The sequence below is a fragment of the Podarcis cretensis genome (assembly GCF_951804945.1).
Source record: "Podarcis cretensis genome assembly, chromosome: 6".
NCBI classification, from domain to species: Eukaryota; Metazoa; Chordata; class Lepidosauria; order Squamata; family Lacertidae; genus Podarcis; species Podarcis cretensis.
Genome location: NC_137175.1, coordinates 52,998,231 through 53,020,985, shown reverse-complemented (window position 1 = coordinate 53,020,985; position 22,755 = coordinate 52,998,231). Strand labels below are relative to the sequence as shown.

The following is a 22,755-nucleotide window of genomic DNA, read 5'->3' as shown; positions in this document are numbered from 1 at the left end:
AAAGACAATGGCCTGTAAATCCTGAATACAAGCAGCATTCGTACACAAAATTCTCCATTTTGTGTCCAAGCATCCCAGACAACACACTGTTAACAAAATGAGTAGTAAAGGGACCCCTGACTGTTAGGTCCAGTCATGGATGATTATGGGGTTGCGGCGCTCATCTCCCTTTATTGGCCGAGGGAGCCGGCGTACAGCTTCCGGGTCTAAGCCGCTTCTGGCGAACCAGAGCAGCACACAGAAACGCCGTTTACCTTCCTGCCGGAGTGGTACCTAGTTATCTACTTGCACTTTGAAGTTCTTTTGAACTGCTAGGTTGGCAGGAGCAGGGACCGAGCAACGGGAGCTCACCGCCAACCTTCTGATTGGCAAACCCTAGGCTCAGTGGTTTAGACCACAGTGCCACCTGCATCGTAGTAGTACTAGCACCTATTTTTTTACTAGAAAATGCACTGATTGTAAGTAGTATAAAATTCAATCAAATTGTTTTGTCAGTTTTCTGCTGGAATTACAACACTGAATAGCCAATAGTTCTGTTCAAACAGGTTTTATAAAATGGGAGTTGCTTGATGTGGATTTTTCCATAATCCCAGATTACCTTTGGGCTGTTAGTGGTGAGAGAATGTTACTTTACGCTCAGAGGCATATACTATTCTTAACCATTGATGTGCACATTATCCTGCAAGGCCAAATAAAGCCACATTTTCAGTCACTTAGCTGTAACTGGAAGCAAACAGAAACTCAGTATTTTGTTGATTCAGCCAAAAACAACATTATCAACAGTGTTTTCAAGATACCAGTGCCATATTTCCCTGTAACCAGGGAGGTGGCATGTTACTGGATAATCTATTTTTCCTATTTGAAGGTTAATTATTTTAAAATCTCTGCTATTCATTAGTTAGTCTTATTCACATGAGCTATTCTCTTGTCAGTGGCTCATACATGCTGCTTTGAATAGCTTATTCATCTGTTCTCTTCAACTCAGGTATTTATTGTTGCTTTATTTTCTCTCTGCTCAACTTTCTTATGCAACTTTTCTGTTCCTTTCCTCTGGGATACCTCTTTTTTACTTTGATTCCAAGAGACAGATAACACTGTGGAGAAGTAATCATGTGAGAAGCCAAATGGGGATTTGTTTCTGTGCCTCTGAGATGTATGGATTTGGGCCAAATGACTGCAGTAATCATGAAGGTTGACTGAGAGGAATAATGAATCATTTCAGAAGCAAATAACACCTGCCCCAAGTCCCAGTTGCCTTTAAATGCATGTCGGTGTTTCCATTTATTGAAACAATATTTCCATTTTAATGCTATGCTACTTCTCAGATACAGGCTGCTATTACATTATTGTAAAGAATCAAGAGTTTGAATTAGTATGCATTGTGGAATAATGACACTCAGGACTGGTGATTATATAATCCAGGAGGAGGAAAAACGAGATGGGCAAACTAATTCAATAAATGTTTACTCAGAAGTAAGACACACAAAAAGCTCAATGCACACTTCCAAGTAGGTTTGAACTCATTGAACTCAGCGAGGCTTACTTATGGGTAACAAAGTTTAGTATTGAAACACTGTGCTAGATTAGAAGTATGATTGAACTGATCCACTATGATTTTTTTCATGGATTATGTTGCAAGAATAATGATCTGAAACTCAGTGTTTAATTCTTTAAAACACATAATGTTATACAGGATAATATTCTTATCTTTTGGGTTTATGTTTAACTTTATTTTATATGATTTGAATAGTGTATTTGAAATTCACGACTATAAAATGCTAATCTGAGGGGGGGAAGGAAAGATGGATTAATCAATAACAGCAGAATTAATGTCTAAAGTCCAAGCCACATGTACAAGTGTGCAAAAGAGTGCTCTGATGGTGTTTCCTGCTTGGCAGGGGGTTGGACTCGATGGCCCTTGTGGTCTCTTCCAACTCTATGATTCTATGATTCTATTAAAATAGTAAGGAATGTGTTACATATTACCAACTCCCTATACAAAAGGAAATAATGTATTCATGTATTTATTCATAAATGTAAATTATATAATATCTCTGTGTAAATTCATAATCTAAAGAGGTCTAGAAACTATCCATTAGACCTCAATTAGGGAGGTCTAGAAAACAATCTGGAATTTTTTAAACTACCGTAAGTGAAAGAACCGGAGCTGGTACAATACTTTTTGCTGCCTGATGCAAAAAGCAAATAAAAAAACACTACCACCACCCAATCCCTAGGGCTGGCCAAGTTATTTTGACACCAGAGGCAGAAAATCCCACATGTAGTACTTCTCCCTTGCAGTAAAAATACAATAACAATACATTAAATAGCTAACAATTTGCTACTCTTTCATGACACGCAATATCATCTGTCTGAGGCTGCTTCATCACTCAATGTTACAACAGGTTCGGGGTGGGGGGAGAGGAATGCAGGTGTTACTGCACATGATTTAACTCCTTAAATTACTTCATATGCCATTGGTCTACTCATGTGAGCCATATAATCTCTTCAGTGGGAGTTCATGAAGGGTCACAGGAACTACATTCATAATAAGAATTACTGTATACCAAGATACAGTGTTTCTAACTATTTTATAATTTATTATGGTTCATATTATGAATTGGATATATATGGGGGCACCAAAACATTTTAAGTGCTCTAAAAGTCTTTAAAAGTCTTAATCTGGCCCTGCCCAGATGACAAGCCCCACCTCTTAGCCTCGCTGACGTGATCCAAAGGAAAGTTGATGTGATCCAAAGGAAAGCAGGGCAATACATTGGGCACCAGCATGGCTGCAGGAGTTGCTGGAAGGAGCTGTACAAGATGCCATCCAGCCATTTTAGGGATTCCAATCCAGATTTGTGTAGTTTAATTCTTAGCCTTATCTTCTCCCTAAAATGTCCTGCAAGGCAGCAGGTAAGGGGGACAAATATAGACTTGATTATCAATGGCTGAGTTTGTCAGAAGCAAGTAGCAGATTGAGACTGCAATCCTAACTCCATTTACCTGGTAGCAAGTCCACGCTGAATATAGTAGGGTTTACTTCTGAGTAGGCATGGTTGGTACTGCATTCTTGATCTCCAATCTATCTACGTAAATGAGGCCTGAAATTCCTTTATCCACACAACTCTTAGGTGCAGGAGTCCTATCCTCTTGCATCTGGCTACCTTTATACAGTATATAAATGAATAATTTCTATTCACACCTGTGGAGAAAGGTAAAGTACTGCATTTGAAAACAATTGTGTAGGGAAGGCAAAACATGCCTGCTCCAGAGACTAGACCCAGCCTCCATTGCCAAGGGATCTGACTCCTTACCACATTGTGCAATTATGACTAAAATAATGCCTATTATTATGATAGGTGGAGAAGATAAGGAAGAAATGTTTGTATTTTACAAACACTTAATAAATTTTATTTGTCATACTGGGGAGGAGGGACGTGTCACTTCAGCCCATTCACACATCGAAATAATGCATGTGGGAGATGCAGCGTCAGCACTGTGTAGCTCAATTTGCTGTCAGCTATGCATTTTGCATTCACATGAAGAGCCCTTGGCATATACTGACATATATATATTTACACAGCCTGATGTGTGTAGGATCCCAAAAACCATGGGTGGAACAAGAGCTCTACCTGTGCACATATGTATGTGAGGTGGTAGTGGGACCCGTGACAGGACTACACACTTCAACCTCCACAAACTGCTTTACCATTAAAAAAGGATGGGAGTGGGTTCAAGCGAGTAGATTCAAGCATGAGTGGAAGTAGAATATAAGGTGGGGTATGTGCATATAAAGGGGTGTAACCCATTTTTTTTTTCTGGGGGGATGCAGGGGTACACATACCCCTAAACATTTTGTGAATCTAAGTTTGGCCTCATTGAGGGGCAGCATTTCAATATGAGTACGAGAATGAAAAAGAGCTCAATAAAAATATTTTTTAAAAAAAGAGAATGTGAGTACCCCTAAACTTTTTTTTTTAAGAAAAAAAGCATTGGGTGTAACTAGTCAGACAAGGAAATGTTCTGTTTTCTTTATTACGTTATATGGAACAAATAGGTTGCAACCAGCAAATCTGAAAGAAACTGAAGCTATCAGAGGTTGGCAGTTAGGCATTTAGTCCTGGTCTCATCATGCCCTTGAATGCACATTTCTCCCGTGTAAATGAATTGCTGCAAATGGAGTCAGGCAGGAGTAAAGATACCTTTTGGCATAGTTTCTGTTATTGCTACCACTGACAATCCTGGTAGTATCTTTCGCCACATTCCTTATCTAATTATGAACATCTTTCTAGCTTTGACTGAGATGAGGCAATCCTGGGATCCTGTCCTTTTATCATACTCTGGTTGCAGCATGACCAGGCAACCCCACCCCAGCTGTCGTAGATAATATACCCAAAATTGGAATGCAAACTTTCTTCAGTAAAGCTTTCTGCCAGATTGTAATGGAAGCGATTTAATTCTACCAAACCCTTTCCGAAAGAGGGGGAATATAGAGCAATAACTGTTAACGCATCGCGCCCACGTGAGCTGGAAAATGTTGAAAAGTGAGGAGTAAACGGTTACATATCAAACCCGGAAACGGAAACGTTGAAGTTGGAGGCCGGGGGAGTTGTCGATGCACAGTATTTTGAACTGCGGTGAGGGAAGGGAGCGCCCGAGGACGCGGCGCGCTGCAAACTGGCTGTGAGTTTCCCGTCGTTAGCTAATCTCTTGCTTTGCCTGACTTGATTGGCGTCAGTCAGATTCGTGTATAATCAGGAGGTGGGGTAGAAAATAGGGGAATCGCTCCTGTCCCGGAGGCTCTGCTTTTTTATTTCGATTCCCCTCCCCTTTTGGTGGGCTTGGGGATGGAAAAATTGTTAAAAGAAGGAGGGAGGGGGGAAAACAACAACAACAACGTGTACCTCTAACGTGCATTAAGCGCAACGTGGTATTATACGTGGCGAGTGAAACTACACGTGTTTGCATTGAAGTGAGTTCCACATGGTCTTCTTTCCAACTAAGTGTTCATAGGAGTTACGTATACAGTATTTGTTTGGAAATAAGTCCCATTGAAAGCTGTGGGTTTTTGTCCCTCCCCTCCCCGTGAAGGTGTAGAAATATCTGGCTGCATTAAGAACTCTGGCAGGCGATGCATGTATTCACACCAGTACAACCGTATCTGTAGTGTATTTTGCAGCGACTGTATCAAAATCCAGTTGCTTCCACACTTAACAGATATTTAATTATGGGTGCTGTAACCACTCTTCCTGGAGATTACTACCACTGAGCACGCACCACCCCGGAGTAGCTTAGTTTACCCCTTGGCAGTCCTGTTTAGAAATCCTTGGTAATGTCTGCCAGTAATGTATGCATGGGTAAACCATATATTTTTTTGGAGAAACAGAAAAGGTTAAACTACTAATGTTTGTGGGTTGAGTGCAATGCCTTTTTAATTTTGAAATAGAGGTACAAGTAACATAGTTGGGGGATTCTCTACCAAAATGCAGGGAGCCTACATTTTGTATCACATGCCTCTGGGCAAAACTCTGCTCACTTGCCATCACCCACCCACTCCCCATGCATTTCTGTTGCGAGTGGTTGCAATAAACCTTGAGGCAAATGACAAGCATCCAATAGCTAGGAGTGTGGTGTAACAATTGGCACTATGGCAAGTTGAGGTGCTAAGGGATTCCCTGAAGATTTGCTTGAGCAAGTTCTCTTAATTATTTTGCTGTCTCAATTATTCAGACTGCCTCAATTTGTACTTGGTTCAATTATATCTAAACTGAAAAAACTAAATTGCTCTGGTTGATCATATTCACAATTTAACCTGATTCAGAAACCATTTAACAGAGTGTTTAAAGAAAAAGTTTTGTAGGTTTTATCCTAATCATAAATTTGTCTAGAAGAAAGCTAACTAAAACCAGAGGGCATTTTTTTCTGGGATTAGTGTGCAAACTAATTAGACTTGTAGTTTCCTCCTGCGTATGTAATGTTCAGTAAAAATTGGGTGTGCATAGGATTGTTGCTCAGTGCACAAGTAAGTATGCTGATAGTTGAGTTTTGGGGTGGGGAGGCAACAGCACCCCCAGGACCCCTATTCCCCTTACTTGCAGGAGAGAGCTGTGTGCATTCTCACGGAATGTCTTTTCTCTCACCCCAAACTAGACTGCAGCTCATATGTTTTAGAAGATACTGTCACATCAATAATGTTGTGTGAATCAACTATTACTTGTAATACTATCAGCTGGTAATTTTGTTTCGGACAGCTTCTGTACTGTTCCTGCCCCTGCCGCCCAAAGTCCTGTGTGCCCTTTGCCCAAGGCTGTTCAGCAGTGATTTAAAGTCAACGCTTCTAAATCCACTATCTGCTGGACTGTACTTGCTTTCTAAAGCAAGCAGTTTGAACCAGTGTGGCCTCATGGCTGGTGGTGGGTTAAACTAGCTCCTAAGAACCCTGAACTTAGTTCCTAACTTTGATTGGACTAACTTTATGGTGTTGGATAAGTCACTAAACAACAAAAAAGTCACTATCAGCCTCTGTTTCTATTTTACAGATACAGTGGTACCTCAGGTTACATACGCTTCAGGTTACAGACTCCGCTAACCCAGAAATAGTGCTTCAGGTTAAGAACTTTGCTTCAGGATGAGAACAGAAATCGTGCTCCGGCGGCAGCAGGAGGCCCCATTAGCTAAAGTGGTACTTCAGGTTAAGAACAGTTTCAGGTTAAGTATGGACCTCCAGAACAAATTAAGTACTTAACCTGAGGTACCACTGTATAGAGTAACCCTGAACCATCTTGGTAATATGATAGACTTTGTAAACCATGCACTTTAAAGGATAATAATTTTAGGAGAGATGTCTAGACTAAAGCATAAATGAAAAAATTCATATAACTTGTCTTCAAAACAGAATCAATTATAGCCTTTGCTGTTTTAATTCTGCAATCTATGCACTATAGCTGCAGTTGGAACTGGGTTTATTTGCCTCTGTGTCAGGTGAAATAGGATGAAACTGCTGGCATCTACTGATCAAGTTACTGATTATATATTATAACTTGCCCCAGGTTAAAGTTTAGATTGATGTGTATCTTACCTAAAGTGCAGAGCTGGAATGAATAGTATACATACAGTGCATATATAACTTTATTTTTACGCCACATTTCCACAGTTTTTTATGCTCAAGGCAGCTTACAACATGAAAAAAATACAGAACTGCAAAATAACACAAGTAGTAAGGTAAAGGTAAAGGTACTCCTGCCCGTACGGGCCAGTCTTGACAGACTCTGGGGTTGTGCGCCCATCTCACTTAAGAGGCCAGGGGCCAGCGCTGTCCGGAGACACTTCCGGGTCACGTGGCCAGCGTGACATCGCTGCTCTGGCGAGCCAGAGCCGCACACGGAAACGCCGTTTACCTTCCCACTGGTAAGCGGTCCCTATTTATCTACTTGCACCCGGAGGTGCTTTCGAACTGCTAGGTTGGCAGGCGCTGGGACCGAGCAGCGGGAGCGCACCCCGCCGCAGGGATTCGAACCGCCGACCTTTCGATCGGCAAGTCCTAGGCGCTGAGGCTTTAACCCACAGCGCCACCTGCGTTTATTAGTAATAAACAATAAATAAAACAATAAATAAAACATTCAAAAAATATACAACCATATGGAATAATTGCCACATATATCACAAGAACTAAAATAAAAACACAAAGAACTGGCAACAACAGCAACAAGACCCCCCTCCAAAAAAAAACCCTAAACAGTACCCCAGCCCAAGAGTCTGCTCATCAGCCTCTGCTAGTATACTGAACTGCACAATTCAAATCATATAGGTGCTAATTATGCTTTGTCAAATGAGATTCTTGGGCATTTTTAAAATAACATGTACTTTTCTTTGCTGGTTGTCCTCTTAAAGGCTTCCATGTCATATTTTCACAGGACAATGGATCAGTGTAACCAAGTGGTTAATATGCTAGCTTTGTACATGAGTTTGAATCCTAGCATGCTGGTTTCAAGGACCTCCCCAAGAATAATGGTGAGGCTGAGGCTGCAAGTCATAATCACTTGGGAGTAAATGCCATTGAATTCAATTGGACTTTACTTCTGAGTAATCATGTATAGGGTTGCACCGCAAACCTGTGCATGCTTCCTTGGGAGAAAAGCCTATTAAACTGAATGGGACTTGCTTATGATTATGTATAGGATTATGTATATATATATTTGTCCCTTCCAACTCTATGATTCTGTTCTATGATTTTAAAAACAAGGAAGCTATGAATATACATGTGTTGTGAATATATAGTGTGGATAAGAGTTTTAAAGAGGGAGACTAGTTCTGCACACCAAGCCATTGTTTGCACGTAGGCCCTGTAACTTAAGCTCGTTTTCCTCATTGGCAGTAACCAATAGGCATTTATGATTATTTTATTAGAAATTTAATAGTAAAAGTAGGAATATAATTTTCATCCTGCCTTAATTTTCTAAAGGAGCTGGTGCTTAAATGGAGGAAGCAGTTTCATGGGACACTGCTATACAGCTGATCTCAGCAAAAGCTGAGGAAGTTGACGGAGACTGGAATCTCTTGAAACATCATTTCCTTTTACAGTTCAGCCAGCAAAGCAGCTTTTAGATCGCATTGTAGGATGTTCCTCTTTCATAAACAAAATACTTTTCAATCAGCACAAACACGTACAGTAAGTCAAGGGACGCGGGTGGCGCTGTGGTCTAAACCACTGAGCCTCTTGGGCTTGCTGATCGGAAGGTTGGTGGTTCGAATTCATGTGACGGGGTGAGCTCCCGATGCTCTGTCCCAGCTTCTGCCAACCTAACAGTTTGAAAGCCCACCAGTGCAAATAGATAAATAGGCAAATAGATAAATACCTTCCCCTGCAGCGGGAAGGTAAATGGTGTTTCCGTGCGCTCTGGCTTCCGTTACGGTGTCCTATTGCGCCAAAGCGGTTTAGTAATGCTAGTCACATGACCCGGAAAACTGTCTGTGGACAAATGCCAGCTCCATTGGCCTGAAAAGTGAGCTGAGTGCCACACCCCATAGTTGCCTTTGACTGGACTTAAGCGTTCAGGGGTCCTTTACCTTTACCTTACCTTTACCTTAAACTAATCCAACAAAGAGTTGAGCAGAATGCCTTTTAATTACTTTCAGTTCCATGCACATACACTTGGGAGTAAGACTGCAGCTGAATTCAGTGAAACCTGCATCTGAATAAAAATCCATTGAATCTGCAACTTTCAGGCAATAGGTGTGAAGGAAACAGGGAAGGAGTTAGTTAATGGTGGTATATTGTGTAAGTTTTGGACAGTGAACAGAAAGTTGAGAATGAAAACCTGATACTGCTCTGTAGATCTGCTTGTTATGAAACAGGCTCTGACCGTCGCTTTGGGACAGACCAAGAGACCTTGCCTTTATATGCTTCTCTAAGTTTGTCAGAAGATAAACTGATATCTTGTTCTGATAACAAGCAAGCATCAGGCTACAGGTACAGACCTGCCAGCCAGTTTATGCACAGATTTATTCATTGAAGTGCATAGACTTACGATATCTTCAAGTTACGGTACATCCCAAGGTACATGGTAGGGGAAGGAGAGGGTATGAGCTTGGGGAATACTATGCCTAAATCCTTGTGGTCAGTCCTTTCTAAACTCAGACTTGTAGCATCCATGCTTCACTTTTTGGAATAAAGCAAGCTCTTCTAATTTATAAAGAATAACTTGAGCTGCACCTCTTGTTTAAGGAAAGCCTGTCTTTACAGTACTATCAGCAAAGGCACAACTCTCCCATCCTGCAGGTTACGTCTACAGTGATTCCTCTTAATATGCTGTTGGTTTAATAAAGGTATTGTCCAAATATGGATTTTTATTTTGTGTGTGTATGTGTAGATGTTTTTAAATTGTTGTAAGCCACTGTGAACATGGAGTCTGCCATGGAAGGGCAGGATTTAAATTTTCTACATGGATAAAATGTAATATAATTCATCCTATTATATATTTACACTTTGCATTCCACTCTCTCAGTTTCAGCTTAAATAAGAATAATGTCAAGTCTACTACACATTCTGTTCTGTGTAGTGAAACAAATTGGTATAGCGTCCTAGTTAATATTTTTATTATTGCATTTATTTTAGGTAAAGATGTCTTCTGAGGCCAACTGTGCTTTGCTTCATACTGGGCAAAAGCTGCCTCTTGTTGGATTGGGTACTTGGAAGAGTGACACTGGACAGGTAAGCCGTGAATTTAGTGTTTGAGAGAGGGGAATTCTAGAACTCTGTTAAAACCATTGATTCTTTTTCTTTTAATCTGTGGCTGCATAGAAAGGTGAGGTTGCATGACCAGAAGCTACTGTATGTACTCTGTGCAGATAGAACATTTTTCGATTTCTTAATTGTGATTAAATGACTGGGAGTTTTCCTCAGACATATGCATGCTGTGTTAGGAGCAAGGTGTAATAGAGAAGAGCACAATTACTTTTCTGGCATTTAAGCATGATACTGAATAAATGTGTTCATCCAAGAGCAGCAGTCATGAAGAATACAGATTGTGCTTGGATAGCATTAACCTACTTGTTGCACCTCCCCCTTCTCTCTTCATTTGCCTTCCTCTTTTTGATGTGAAAGTACAAATGGATATTGAACTGAAATGGCTATCCTGAATGTAGATATAGCAATGCATGTTCTGATTTAGCTGGACAGGGGCAGAGATGTTGGATGGGTTTGGCGTAGTGGCCACTTGAGTCTGAGTCCATGTGCAATAGTGGCATGACTTAGTGATTCACTTTCATCTAGCAGTGAGAGATGTGCTGCTGAGGTTCACCACAGAAGAGTCCGGAAGTCAAATTCTACCTCAGCCACAGACCTGCAGAGCGTTTCTGGAAATTGTAGCTCTGTGGGAGGTAAATTACAGTTCCCAGAATTCTCTGGGGGAAGCCATGTGGTATGAATGTGACCTTAATTCACATCTTTGCTTGTCCATTTGAACATAGGTTGGAACTGTCTCTGCCTCTGAATTCTCTTGCACCATCTTTTATTCATTATACTGATTGATTTTGCACATTCCAAAAGCAAGATAAAGAAGGAGGAAGAACACCCACTTTGCATAAATTTTATAGGTCCTATTAAACAGCCAGTCTCCACTTCACTGAAGTGCCATTTGCTGGCTCTGCTTTTTCAGTGCGGTTATAGATTCTTACAACTTAGTGGGGTCCAATATTCCTTTGAAGGGAGGCCAGTCATGTTACTAGCCGCAATTAATTTAATTAGTCTCTTTTTCAGTCTGTTTGTCTCATTCTCTGTCTGACCCAGCCTTGGTGGGAGGACACTTTTCTTCCCTCAACTTGGAAGAAAAATAGTTAGGAGGAGTGGGAAATAAGGATTTATCAGGAACCAACAAGCAGGGAGTACATATTCTTTATTCTGCCTTCCTGTAACTAATAGAGTAGCTTCAACACGGATTCTGAGGAGAGACTAATTTCCAGTCACAAGTCATGAAGCTTTGCATTCACTTTCTCCTTTGCACAAAAAAAGGGAGCCAGCTGAGGGAAACTTAGTCAGAATGAGATTAAACATTCTTTGGCATTTTAAATGTGTTTGTGGGAAGGGAGGAGGCTACTGGTTTGTTCTCTGTATTTTGTGTTCTCATTTTGTACATTTTTGTTGTGAACCACACTGTGATCTTCAGATGATGGGCAGTATACAAATTTAAGTAATAATGATAATTATAATAATATCTTCAGGCACTGATAATGGAGGTGACATTTTTGCATAATGTGTTTTTAAATGTTTAAAATCTAAATAATGATTTATTGATAATTGCTGGCAGCCAAAACTGGTTCTCCTGCTCTTAATCCCATTGCAACTGCAATGCTTATTAGGTGGAGACAGAACAGCCAATTTAAATAACATGTTTTAAAGCTTTATTTGTCTTTATTTTACTTTATAAAATGAAATGTATATACAACTTGATTGTTAAACAAAATGAAAACCTCAAAGCAGTTTACAAAGTTTTAAAGGCATCTGCAAGTTTCATCTTCGGTAGAATTGCTCTCATTTGGTAGTGTGCCACATTTAATTTTTCTACAGTGATGACAACGCCTTGTGTAACCTGAAGTGTGTTGCAAGAATTTAATAAGCTGAACTTCCATTCACAGTGTATTTATAGCAACTTCTCCACTTTCTGAATAATAATGGTGACCATAAAATGAATCATGCCAAGGCTAGAGGAAAGAAAAATATTGCAGCTGGTGTTAAAGTGAGAGAAACAGAATTATTTTATCATTATGACTAAGGGAAACTGATTTCTAATTAATGTGGCTTTTTAGAACATCAGAGCGTTTGTGACACACTTTATCCATTGCCCAGGCTTCCAATAAGCAAAAGGAAATTAAATCTAAGAGGCATCAGATGCTCTGATCTTTTTCTTTTTTAAAAAACCCCAACAAAAACCTAAAACCAAAGGCTCTTATCATCCTTTTGTGAATATTGTTTCATCTCCTTTCAAACAAAAAATGCAGGAGCTTTTATCAGATGAAACATCATCTAGGCATATTATTTATTCTATTATTTCCACGGAAACCTTTGCTAAATGTTGTTTGTTCTTCTAATTGGAGAACTGGATAAAAACATTGCTTAAAAAAATAAAATAGGCATAGTTCCGGTGGGCGGAGGACACGGAGAGAATGTGAGAAAGTGTATTGACCTTGCTGAGAATCACTTACATACACATTATCTCTTTGTGGATGTGCAACCAGACAATGGGACTTGTGGTAGTATGTGTATGGTGTTCACTGTTAAATGATGTAAGTGCTCAAGGTGGCATACATGATTCTTCCATCCTCATTTATTCCCCACAACACAGTGAGGTAGGTTAGGCAAAGAGGTAGTGACTGGTTCAGAGTCACCCAGTAAAGCTTCATGGCCAAGTGAAGACTTGAACCTTGGTCTCCCAGGTTCTAGTCTGACATTCTAACCACCCCTACACTACATTGCTATTTGGCATAAATCACCTTAAAGTGTAAAGGGAAAAGGATAAAAAAGTGCAAATCTCTCATTTTATAAAATTATGAAACTTTCTCCAAGATGTATAGGCCTTCTGTCATAAGTTCTTGTAGATTTGGAATGGCACCGTCGGCTAAAATGAAGCAGATGTCTCCACATTCTTATTCAACAATCTCCCTATTTTTCTTACAGGTAAAGGAGGCAGTAAAATATGCCCTTAGTGCTGGCTATCACCACATTGACTGTGCTCCGGCTTACAGCAATGAAGGAGAGATAGGTGATGCTCTCCAAGAGATGGTTGGAAATGACAAGGTAAAAAAAAGGAGCGAGAATATTGCTGCTGCAAAAAGGCTGGGTGGGTGGAAGTTTCATGTTTATTTCAGATTGGCTCTGCTTACAAAGTGTAATTACATCTCCATATAAACCTACCAAGATGGCAATCAGCTATTGTTCCTGCTGCCTGCTGTGTGTTAGTGGGCTCTGTTGCTTTGACATTCTGCCTGTCCCTTTGCTAAATGTCCTTTTGCTGCAAAAAAAATTCACAGGGCACATTAAAAACATGTCTGTGTTGTTCTGTTGACTCTGGAAATGAAGCTTCCTTAGCATAATAGCACAGAAGGCACACACAAAAATCTAATCAAGGGATGAGAAACTTCTTGAGCACTGAAAAGATTCCCTTCCCCATTCTTTCTAAAAGGCCATTAAGAGGGAAGAGCTGTTTGTGACTTCCAAGTTATGGAACACCAAGCACCACCCAGAAGATGTGGAGCCAGCTCTAAAGAAGACCCTGGAAGATCTAAAACTGGAGTACCTGGACCTCTACCTCATGCACTGGCCACATGCCTTCGAGTGAGTGTCCGTAGGAAGGAAATGTGGAACATGAAACCACAGCAGCACTTAGAGGGTATGGGAGGGTCAGATACCTTTCACCACCTGCACAGATAGGAATTTGTTGTCACAGAATGATGAGCCAGCCCTGTTGCCCCTTCTGTTCCTCAGGTTTACAGCAAACACAGTTCGTTTTGTTTGCCTTCACTGTTGAGGGTTTGAGATTCTTCTTTCTTTTGCAAAAGGGAAAAAAGGGAGGAAACAAAAGCCTAATGAATGAAAACGAATTCTTAAGAGGCCTATTGAAAAGAAACCTGTGGTCCTTCAGTTGTTGCTAGATGCTAACTCCCATCAACCCCAACCAACTAGTGAGGGATTGTGAGACTTGTAGTCCAACCACAACTGGAGGACCATAGGTTCCCCACCCTGCTCTGTGCCAGCTTCTAGATTCTGTGCTGTTATAACCAAAGCTGTGGATTTATAGGAGTTACTTGGTCAGTCATAACTCAATTTATACGGCCATAAATTTATATGGGTTGATTTGTAGTTAACAATTAGTTAACAATTAATATCATATCAACTACTTGACCACATTGTAAGTGGGAAAGGAGAAGAGCTGGATCTGGATCTGGATCTGGGTCATATGACATGGATTTTAGCAGTGCTTCTACTGAGTTGAACTTAAATAGACTTAAGATTGTGCTAGTTATCTGTTTGCTGTGCATATTTTTTATAATAGGCGGGGGGACAACCTCTTCCCCAAGAATCCTGATGGCACAATGCGCTATGACTACACTGACTACAAAGAAACTTGGAAGGCGATGGAGAAGCTAGTGGGAAAGGGTCTGGTGAAAGCCATTGGGTTATCAAACTTCAATAGCCGTCAAATTGATGATATCCTTGGCATAGCTTCTGTAAAGCCAGCTGTGCTACAGGTAAGGCAGATGCAGAAAAAGAGGGAGCAGGTTATTTTCTGAGATGGTTTTCTTGGCAGGGGAGAGAAGGTGGGCCATAAGGATGGATGCTTCTGTTTCTGTTGGGCGTGGGGTGGCTGTGCCGTGGAACTGCCTCTGCAGAATGGAACGTCCTGTACAAAAAACCCCGCTTGACTCTTCTAAGAAAGTTACAGATACGTAGCCGTGTTGGTCTGCCATAGTCAAAACAAAATAAAAAAAATCCTTCCAGTAGCACTTTAAAGACCAACTAAGTTAGTTCTTGGTATGAGCTTTCGTGTGCATGCACACTTCTTCAGATACACACTTCTTCTAAGAAAGGTTCAAGCAGTTGGGACTTGCAGTTTTTACTTAAAGCGACTGTTTACTCTTAAGGGTTGGTTTCCTTTTAATATGAGAAATGCAATCAAAATAGCCCAGCTTTCCCACTCTTAGTTATCACTCTTTCTTTTGGTGGTTTTGTTTTTAGCTTTGCCCATGCTGTTTGAGGCTGTTATTTTGAAGAAGCAGTACTAGAGTAAGAGGTTTGACTCTTCCTCCTCCCTAATTTAAATTGGGCCCCCAACATATTGTATTCTCCTTGGCAGAAAATGAGGAGTGGAGGGAGAAGTGATGCATTTATAGTGAATCTCTTGACAAAAAGATGTGATCATTTGAGTGAATGGGTACTTCAGACTCACTTGAGCCATTAGTTATCTTTAAACTTATTTTGCATAGTATACTACTGGTTCTGGTACCCAGATTGAGAATTAACTGTGATAGATCCTGGTGAGTGCTATCAACGATTTGCTAAAACATGTGATCAATAACCAGAATTCTTATGGCAAAGGAAAGGGTGGTGGAGTGCTGCAGACTCTTGAGTGGCTTGCATGATCCTCTGCAACAGAGACATTTGTTTAAAAAAACCCTCTCTTAATAATGTTCTCCTTTCAACATTGATTTCAGCATGACACAACCGGTCTCACAGCATTCCTTACAGTATTTGCAAACGAGAGTCTGGTAATAGAAGGCATTTTGTAAAGCAATAGGGATCCTTAAGGTCAGGTGTCTTGAGAAAGGAATGGAAGCCAAAACTTGATTGTTTCAGAAAATATATACTTTTTTATACAAAAATTCTATAACGGCATACATGGTTTTACAAAGCTGTTATGCCTGGATAGTGTGTTATCTGCATGTTGTCTTAAAATTAGCAGGACTGCTGCAGAATAAACAGATTGCAGATTGTAGCTAGTATGTGTAGTAAAGGAAATGTTATCAGCCCCTGCAGGGTGGAGATAAAGAAATGGTCAGTGACTTGGGTTATTCTACTCCCAGTTAATCCAGCCCCAACCGTGATCAATTTTGCACTTCTGCTTTAGAATGTTTATGCCACAAGTGGGAGGGTTTCCTCTAAGAGCAGAAATAATGTGGCTTGTGAATGCCATACTGCCGTTTCTGCCCATATATGAATTGACCTGCATCTGCCTTTCCTGCTTCTGCAGTGCAGGTGGGTGTCTCTCCCCCCACCCTTTAGCAGTCTTCTCATTACTATATATTGCTTTTTAAAATAGGTGGAATGTCACCCTTACCTTGCCCAGAATGAACTGATAGCTCACTGCCATCAGAAAGGGCTGGTGGTAACTGCTTACAGCCCTCTTGGTTCCCCTGACCGGATGTGGAAGCACCCAGATGAACCTGTGTTGCTGGAAGAACCTGGGATAAAAAAGCTAGCTGAAAAATACAGCAAATCTCCTGCTCAGATTCTTCTCAGGTAATAGCAGGCTAGAATTTGGTAGAGGACATGGTGAGGACCTACTGGAACAAATGGATCTTTTTGGTTTCTGTGTGAATTCACTATGAACTTTGTTTTAGCCCAAGGGGTGGGAAACCTCTGCTGTCACCGCCTGCCCTGGGCAACTGTTGCAGGGCTACAACTCCTGTCTAACCAGCCAGCAAATTGAGCAAGTGGTCCAGAATGATGAGAGTTGTAGTCAAGCAACATCTGGAGAGTCCACAGGTTCCTCATCCTTGTTTTAGCCAAAATGGTCTGTTTAGCTGACTTTGGCTTCTCAATGGCAATAAAGCATTTTCAGCTGCCTCTCCCATTTCTTCAAAAGGCTGAAAGGTTATGGTGAGCGGTAGGCTCTAAGCAGATTCAATACTCTTCAAGATAGAGTCAGATCCTTTTAAGAGAAGAGATACTGGAGGAAACAAAAGCTCCCCAAGCGAGAAAGGAGAACGTAATATCAGAGAATATGCTGGGATTTCTTGGCTATATTGCAAGCATTATCAAGGCCCAAGTGGGCTCAACTTTTCAAAAATAACCATTCATTTTGAGAATCCATTCTGAGGTTTTTCTGAAAGGAGCTGTTTTGGAGCTCTGTCTTGCTCCCCAGCAACTGAGCTTTCCCAGAGCTTGGAGCTCTGTCTTCTTAAGATTATGCTGTGTCACACTCTGAGCCCCAAAGATGACTTAGAAGGCATGAGAGGCCTGTAGAAACAAAGAGGATGGCAGCAGTGTCTGTGGCACATACTATTTTGCTATCTGGATTGACTGTTTTGGATTTTATTTAGACATTGTGGAGGAATCACAGATTCTCCTTTTAACTCTGATAGATGGCAAGTACAGCGCAAAGTGGTTGTCATTCCCAAGAGCGTTACTCCTGCTCGCATACTCCAGAATCTCCAGGTGAGTGAGGCCTCCTGCCAGGCCTTTCAGAAGCAGCACTGCCTTGGCTTGCAGTACTAAGGCTTCTGTTCTCCCTGTCTGTCCTTACTGACATTGTCTAAGTAAGGTGTGGTCCTACCATGTAGTAGTTTTATATAGCCAATGCATGCATATTTTCCAGTTCCAGTTCATTCTGTGCAGCAGCCACACAGTGCAGTGGTTGATCAACTCTTTTTCTACTATATGTATCAGCAGAGGCTTATCTGGGTATCTGACTGTTAGAGACTGGAACATACTAGTTTAGCACATCCAGTCTTTGTACTCTACATGTTCAGTCTGCTGAAGCTGACCCTCAATTGTGTGCATTCATTGCCATCTGTTTCCAGTGCCTCAAAGGGATTTTCCTTTCCAGCTTTGATTTGGGTAGCTGTATTCTCTTAAAGCCTCGCTTCAATCAATTTTAATTGTGCATGTTCCTTTTGGATTTAAATGAGTTCACCATAATCTTTGATCTTTTTCTCCAGGGCTTTTCTCTATAGTCCAGGCAAAAATAAATTTCTGCCTTCCCCATTTTGAGAGCATTGCTGAAAAATTACTCCATAATTTTATCACTAAGCCAGAACATGGCTTTTCAAGTGCTATTAAAATGAAGTTCAGAATCATGTTGGCAATATTATAGTGTTTTCGGGGAGATCCTCCCAAATTCTTTGGATTGTGTGTGTTGGAGTGGAGTGACTAGGAAGTTCCACTCTCTAGGATGACAGGAGGCAGGATTAAGATTATCTTCATTTCAAGGAAGACGGCAGATTTTGGTTTTGCTTGAGATTATAAAAACCAAAACAAAACACAAAAATTGCATGACAACTACCAAACACTGACAGCAACTCCATCTCCTGCATAGCAAAGTTAGGCAGGGCAGGTGAAGAGATGAGCTCGACAGGAACTCTCTCAGAAGCAGATCATTTAACTTTCATTCCAACTTCACTACTGAATGAGAGGGCTTTGTGTTGGGCAATGCTGGTTTTGCTGAAGAAGCCTATGAGAGTTCTTCCTGCTGCACCCCCCTTCACCACCCAGTCACCATTGCCTTCAGCTGGTGTTTAACTAGATTTGAGAAGCCTACGAATGAGAACTCCCTGATGGAAGTCAGAACTTTTTTCATTGGTCATCTTTGTGTCTGAAGATTTGTGGAGGGTATTCAAGCCTCATATCACTAAATAAGTCTTCTCTTGGGAATTTGATGTTTATGTCTAGCAACAAATTCAGGCTTCTGTTATTGAGGGAGAAACTGCCCTCTACCTCGAGGAAAGCAATAATAGCCTTTTATTATATGCTCAAGGGTTGTAGGGCAGGCTATTTGAAATTATTTAGCTTGTGAGCAGAGAGGGTTTCCCTAGTGTCTGTTTCCCATTGCAAGCTGCTGTGCACAAATGGTTCTCTGTCTCATTTCCAAAGGCTGGATCTGTTTTATAAACTCCATGCACAGTGGCCTTGCAAGGAAGCCCTTGCTTTTGGAGGAAGTCATCCATCTTAATTCTGCCTCCTGTCAACCCAGAGGGAGTTACTTCCACCTAATCTCTGCTATTCAGCTCCTTAAGGAGATTTGCTGATAACTGAGGAGCAAAATTTGTTTCTTTTCCACTTAGTCTTTAGTAGGGGAGATGCAGAAAAGAAGCATACTTCATATGCACCGGACATGCAGAGTAGCTGAAAACATCTTATAGTGGATTAAAGCTGGTTTTTTTTAAAAAAATAAGATAGCAGTAAGTAAAGAAAATGCTTATATGGTCCATCTTTTGCACAATGTAAGATTAATGCTAACCTGCTCAATATAAGGAATGCACTGTGACTAGAAAGGCAAGGTAGAGAGGGTTGTGGATTAGTGTGAGTGAAAATCATATCTTAAATAATTCAGTTTGAATTAGCCTGATCCTCCATTCCCTTTTCCCTTTCCTCTTCTATGAAGAAACCCTTTATGAGACCCCACATTTAAATTCTTCCCTGGTCTCCTTGCTGGCCCTAGTAGGACCAACTTGGCCAGTTAGCCCTGGTGATCATTTGATGTCTACTGACTATTTTGTGTTTTTTTCTTTTCCCAAAATGACCCCTGAATTCTTGAAATTTATTGATATTGATGCTGCGTTTTATGTTGTATTTTATGTTGTTTTATGCTCTTTTAAAGTTGCATTTTAATCAATGTTTTATATTTGCTGTTAGCCTCCCTGAGCCCAGTTTTTAAACCGGGAAAGGCAGGGTATAAATAAAACATTATTATCATTTAAAGTATCTGCTTCTGGTTTTAGGTGTTTGACTTCAACCTGACAGCGGAAGAGATGAGCTTTATTGGGAGCCTGAATAAGAACTGGCGATATATTGTTCCAATGGTTACGGTAATGTTGCCTCTTGCTCTCTAAGGCATTTTCACCATAATTGAGGCTTTGTATCATTCGCCTCCCACGAGGGTGTTTAACACTCTAACCCTTCTTATTCATTTATCCCTTAGTAACTGGCATTCAAACAAAACAGCTGAAGTAGAACTTGGGGTAACCCATTGTGTAGATGACAAGCTATTTACTTAACATGATTACTTCTTGTGAATGCTACTGGCTAGCAAGCAGTGCATCATTTGATTTAATTTTTAAAACAGATATCAAATGTGTTGGTGTTTTTAGCTGTAAATTAGGCTTAAAATAATAAAATGAGAATTCCCTGGATGGCCTACATTCAGGTTTAGGGCAAGTACTCTTTGGTGAAAGAGCCCCAGAAAAGATTTAAAATCACAAAAAGAGCAGTAAAGTAAAGTGCCGGAATATAGGCTGTTAGATCTTTAAAATATCCTCTTCTAAGTTTATTTCAAAGCTCCTACTTCCTCTTTGTGAAAGAGACCACGTTTGGCAAACTGAAAATGGTTTACTTACAAATTCTTCAAAGATCAGATATATGTGCTTTTCCAAACAGCAGCAAGAAAAGTATCTCATGTTGTCTGATGAGAGGGCTGGCCCTGGTAGCTGAGGATATGTGATAAAGATACAGAGGATTTTCCTTCTGTGTAAAAATAGATCAGATATTTTTCCTTGCTAAGAGAGATGCATGAAGAGAATAAATTACTAATTTGTCCTTGAAAAGTTCTGTAGGTTTCATTTTGCTTCCTGCCCCCCCTTCTAATGCAATATTTAATGAACAAGCAATTTTTAAATTTGCATTTGTGATGGTACAAGCTGTATTGCCTGTGTTGCATGCCCCCTAGTGGCTCCTGAGATGAGGAAGAAAACTATTCTCTATCAACAGAACCTTATTGTACATTATCCAAGGGTTTCTATAAAAGCATCATATTGCCCTCTTGTCACCCTTATTGGTTTTCCTTTTCTCTGTGCTCTGTGTGTGTGTGTATCCTTCAAAACATGTTCCATTTCCCCCAGTGTAATCATATTCACACCTATAAACCATCTCATTTTACCATATGCAAAATACGTTCAAAACTTTCTGTCATCTTCATTGGAGACTTGTCCGCATGCTCCCATGTTGCCAGTGTGTTTTATAAAAGGGCCTCAAATTGGGATCAATGCTGTTTCATTAGATTCATGGCTCGTACTCAGCTCAGTAGGATTAATTCTAATTTTGCCTTGCTAGTATATCCAACATTCTATTACTTTAAGTTGCAATTGCTATAGAAGATAGCTGCTCCTTTGATCAGCTTCTATTAGCTGTGACAGTTTCCCCACTGGTTATGCACATGCACCTGAAAGCTAGCATTCATTTTCTAGAATAACTGTAACAATTGTACTTCCTTTTCACTTTATCTTTATCTTCTACAGGTCGAGGGCAAACTTGTTGCAAGGGATGCTGGACACCCCCTCTATCCTTTCAATGATCCCTATTAACTCCAGTAGTTTAGAAGACAGAAGATAGAATTTCACTCAAGACTGCCATGGGTTATTAGACTTAAAAAGACGGTTTCTGGGATTTTTGTGTATGTGGCCTTTATTTGTTTCTACATGTTTATAAAGAAATGAATGACAGGAACAGAAATAAATTGCAAGAGACATGTGTAAGCATTAAAAATAAATGCACAAGTTTGTAAGTCCCACCTTGGTCCAAAATTATGCTTATGCTATGACAAGCAGTGTTAGCCTGATTTAACACTGAATGTGCTCTAATATCACAAGCCTGCTTACAGTGAACATAATTTGAAACAGAATTTGCTTGATACTGCTACTGCATTTAATGCTAGATGGAAATCGCTAACCCCATTGTGTATTAACTGAACCATCTCCTCCAGCCGTGTATGAACTCTCAGGAGGATAGTTTAAAACAACCTTTTCACATTTTTCTGTCAATCTTTTCCAAAATGTCCTCCCTTATTTACATATGTATATATACATGTACTTTGTAATGGAAGACCTTCTTTAATTAATTTTATTTGATTTTAAATTGTTATTCTTTCCCATAAAGAAGAGAACAAAAAAGAAACCAGAAAGGGAGAGGGAAAAGTAGAGAAAGGGGTACACATAATCTTAATCATCACTAGAATCCTGTAACAGGTCAGACCTCATAGTGACCCATCGTGCAAACAGGTCTATTATGGAGTCCAAATGTCTGAGGACTTGCTAGTCTGTCTCCTATGAAGAGCCACTTCCTCATAAGAGCTACTGTAAACCGATCTTCTGAACATTGTACTATTGATGGGATTGAAAATTATTTTTAGTGTTGAAATACCAGCTGTTTTGCTGCCAAAGTGGTGCTCAGGATTTAGCTATGCAGTCCTTCAGTGAAGTGCCGCACCATGGAGAAGTAATTAAGTTAAATGTCTACATCCATGAAATTCTGCTTTTTTATTTTTTATTTTACAAAAGGGAGCACAGTCACCCACTCCCTTTCATATTCTCTAGCTCCCTGTTCCCCTCCTCCTTCAACTTACAAAAATCCAACTCAGTGTTATTCAGGATGTCCTTGTATAGAAAAATTGTATTTTATGTGCGGGGCTGAAACAATCAAATCCTCGGGTATTCCTGGTGACTTTGATACACTAAGAACATTATGTCCAAACATGTATCTTATACAGTATCTTATACTGGAGTTGAAGGGGTACTAGTGTTTTTAAGGTAACGTTCGGATTGCTGCAGTAGGTTAAAGCGTTTTGAATTAAAAGCAGACATATATTGCATCTTCAGGGATCCAGATCCAAAATACAAGCTACAGTTTTGTTATTAGTATTTTTCTTAGTAAAATTGTCAGCTGTCTGGGTATATATATATAATGATTCCCTTGGTTGGGATCTTAAGATACCTTGTCTGAAAACCTATATTGTCTTTTTGGTAAATATATTCAGTTTTGTATATGCTAGC

The 22,755-nt window shown here is 40.2% G+C and overlaps 1 protein-coding gene across 3 annotated transcripts; it reads left to right on the top strand.

Moving 5' to 3' along the window:
* Nucleotides 1-4,517: 4,517 nt before the first annotated feature.
* Nucleotides 4,518-22,753, top strand: AKR1A1 (aldo-keto reductase family 1 member A1). 3 transcript variants are annotated; one of them, XM_079980513.1, is made up of 9 exons: nt 4,518-4,686; nt 10,118-10,213; nt 13,175-13,294; nt 13,680-13,831; nt 14,550-14,745; nt 16,314-16,513; nt 17,359-17,431; nt 19,714-19,800; nt 21,226-22,753. In XM_079980513.1, the coding sequence occupies exons 2-9, from the start codon at nt 10,124-10,126 to the stop codon at nt 21,289-21,291; spliced, it is 984 nt and encodes a 327-aa protein (XP_079836639.1). In that variant the 5' UTR covers nt 4,518-4,686; nt 10,118-10,123; the 3' UTR covers nt 21,292-22,753. The 3 variants fall into 3 exon arrangements, with proteins under 3 accessions (XP_079836639.1, XP_079836638.1, XP_079836640.1); XM_079980512.1 differs by having other exon boundaries at nt 4,551-4,646; nt 10,119-10,213; XM_079980514.1 differs by having other exon boundaries at nt 4,603-4,700.
* Nucleotides 22,754-22,755: the final 2 nt, after the last annotated feature.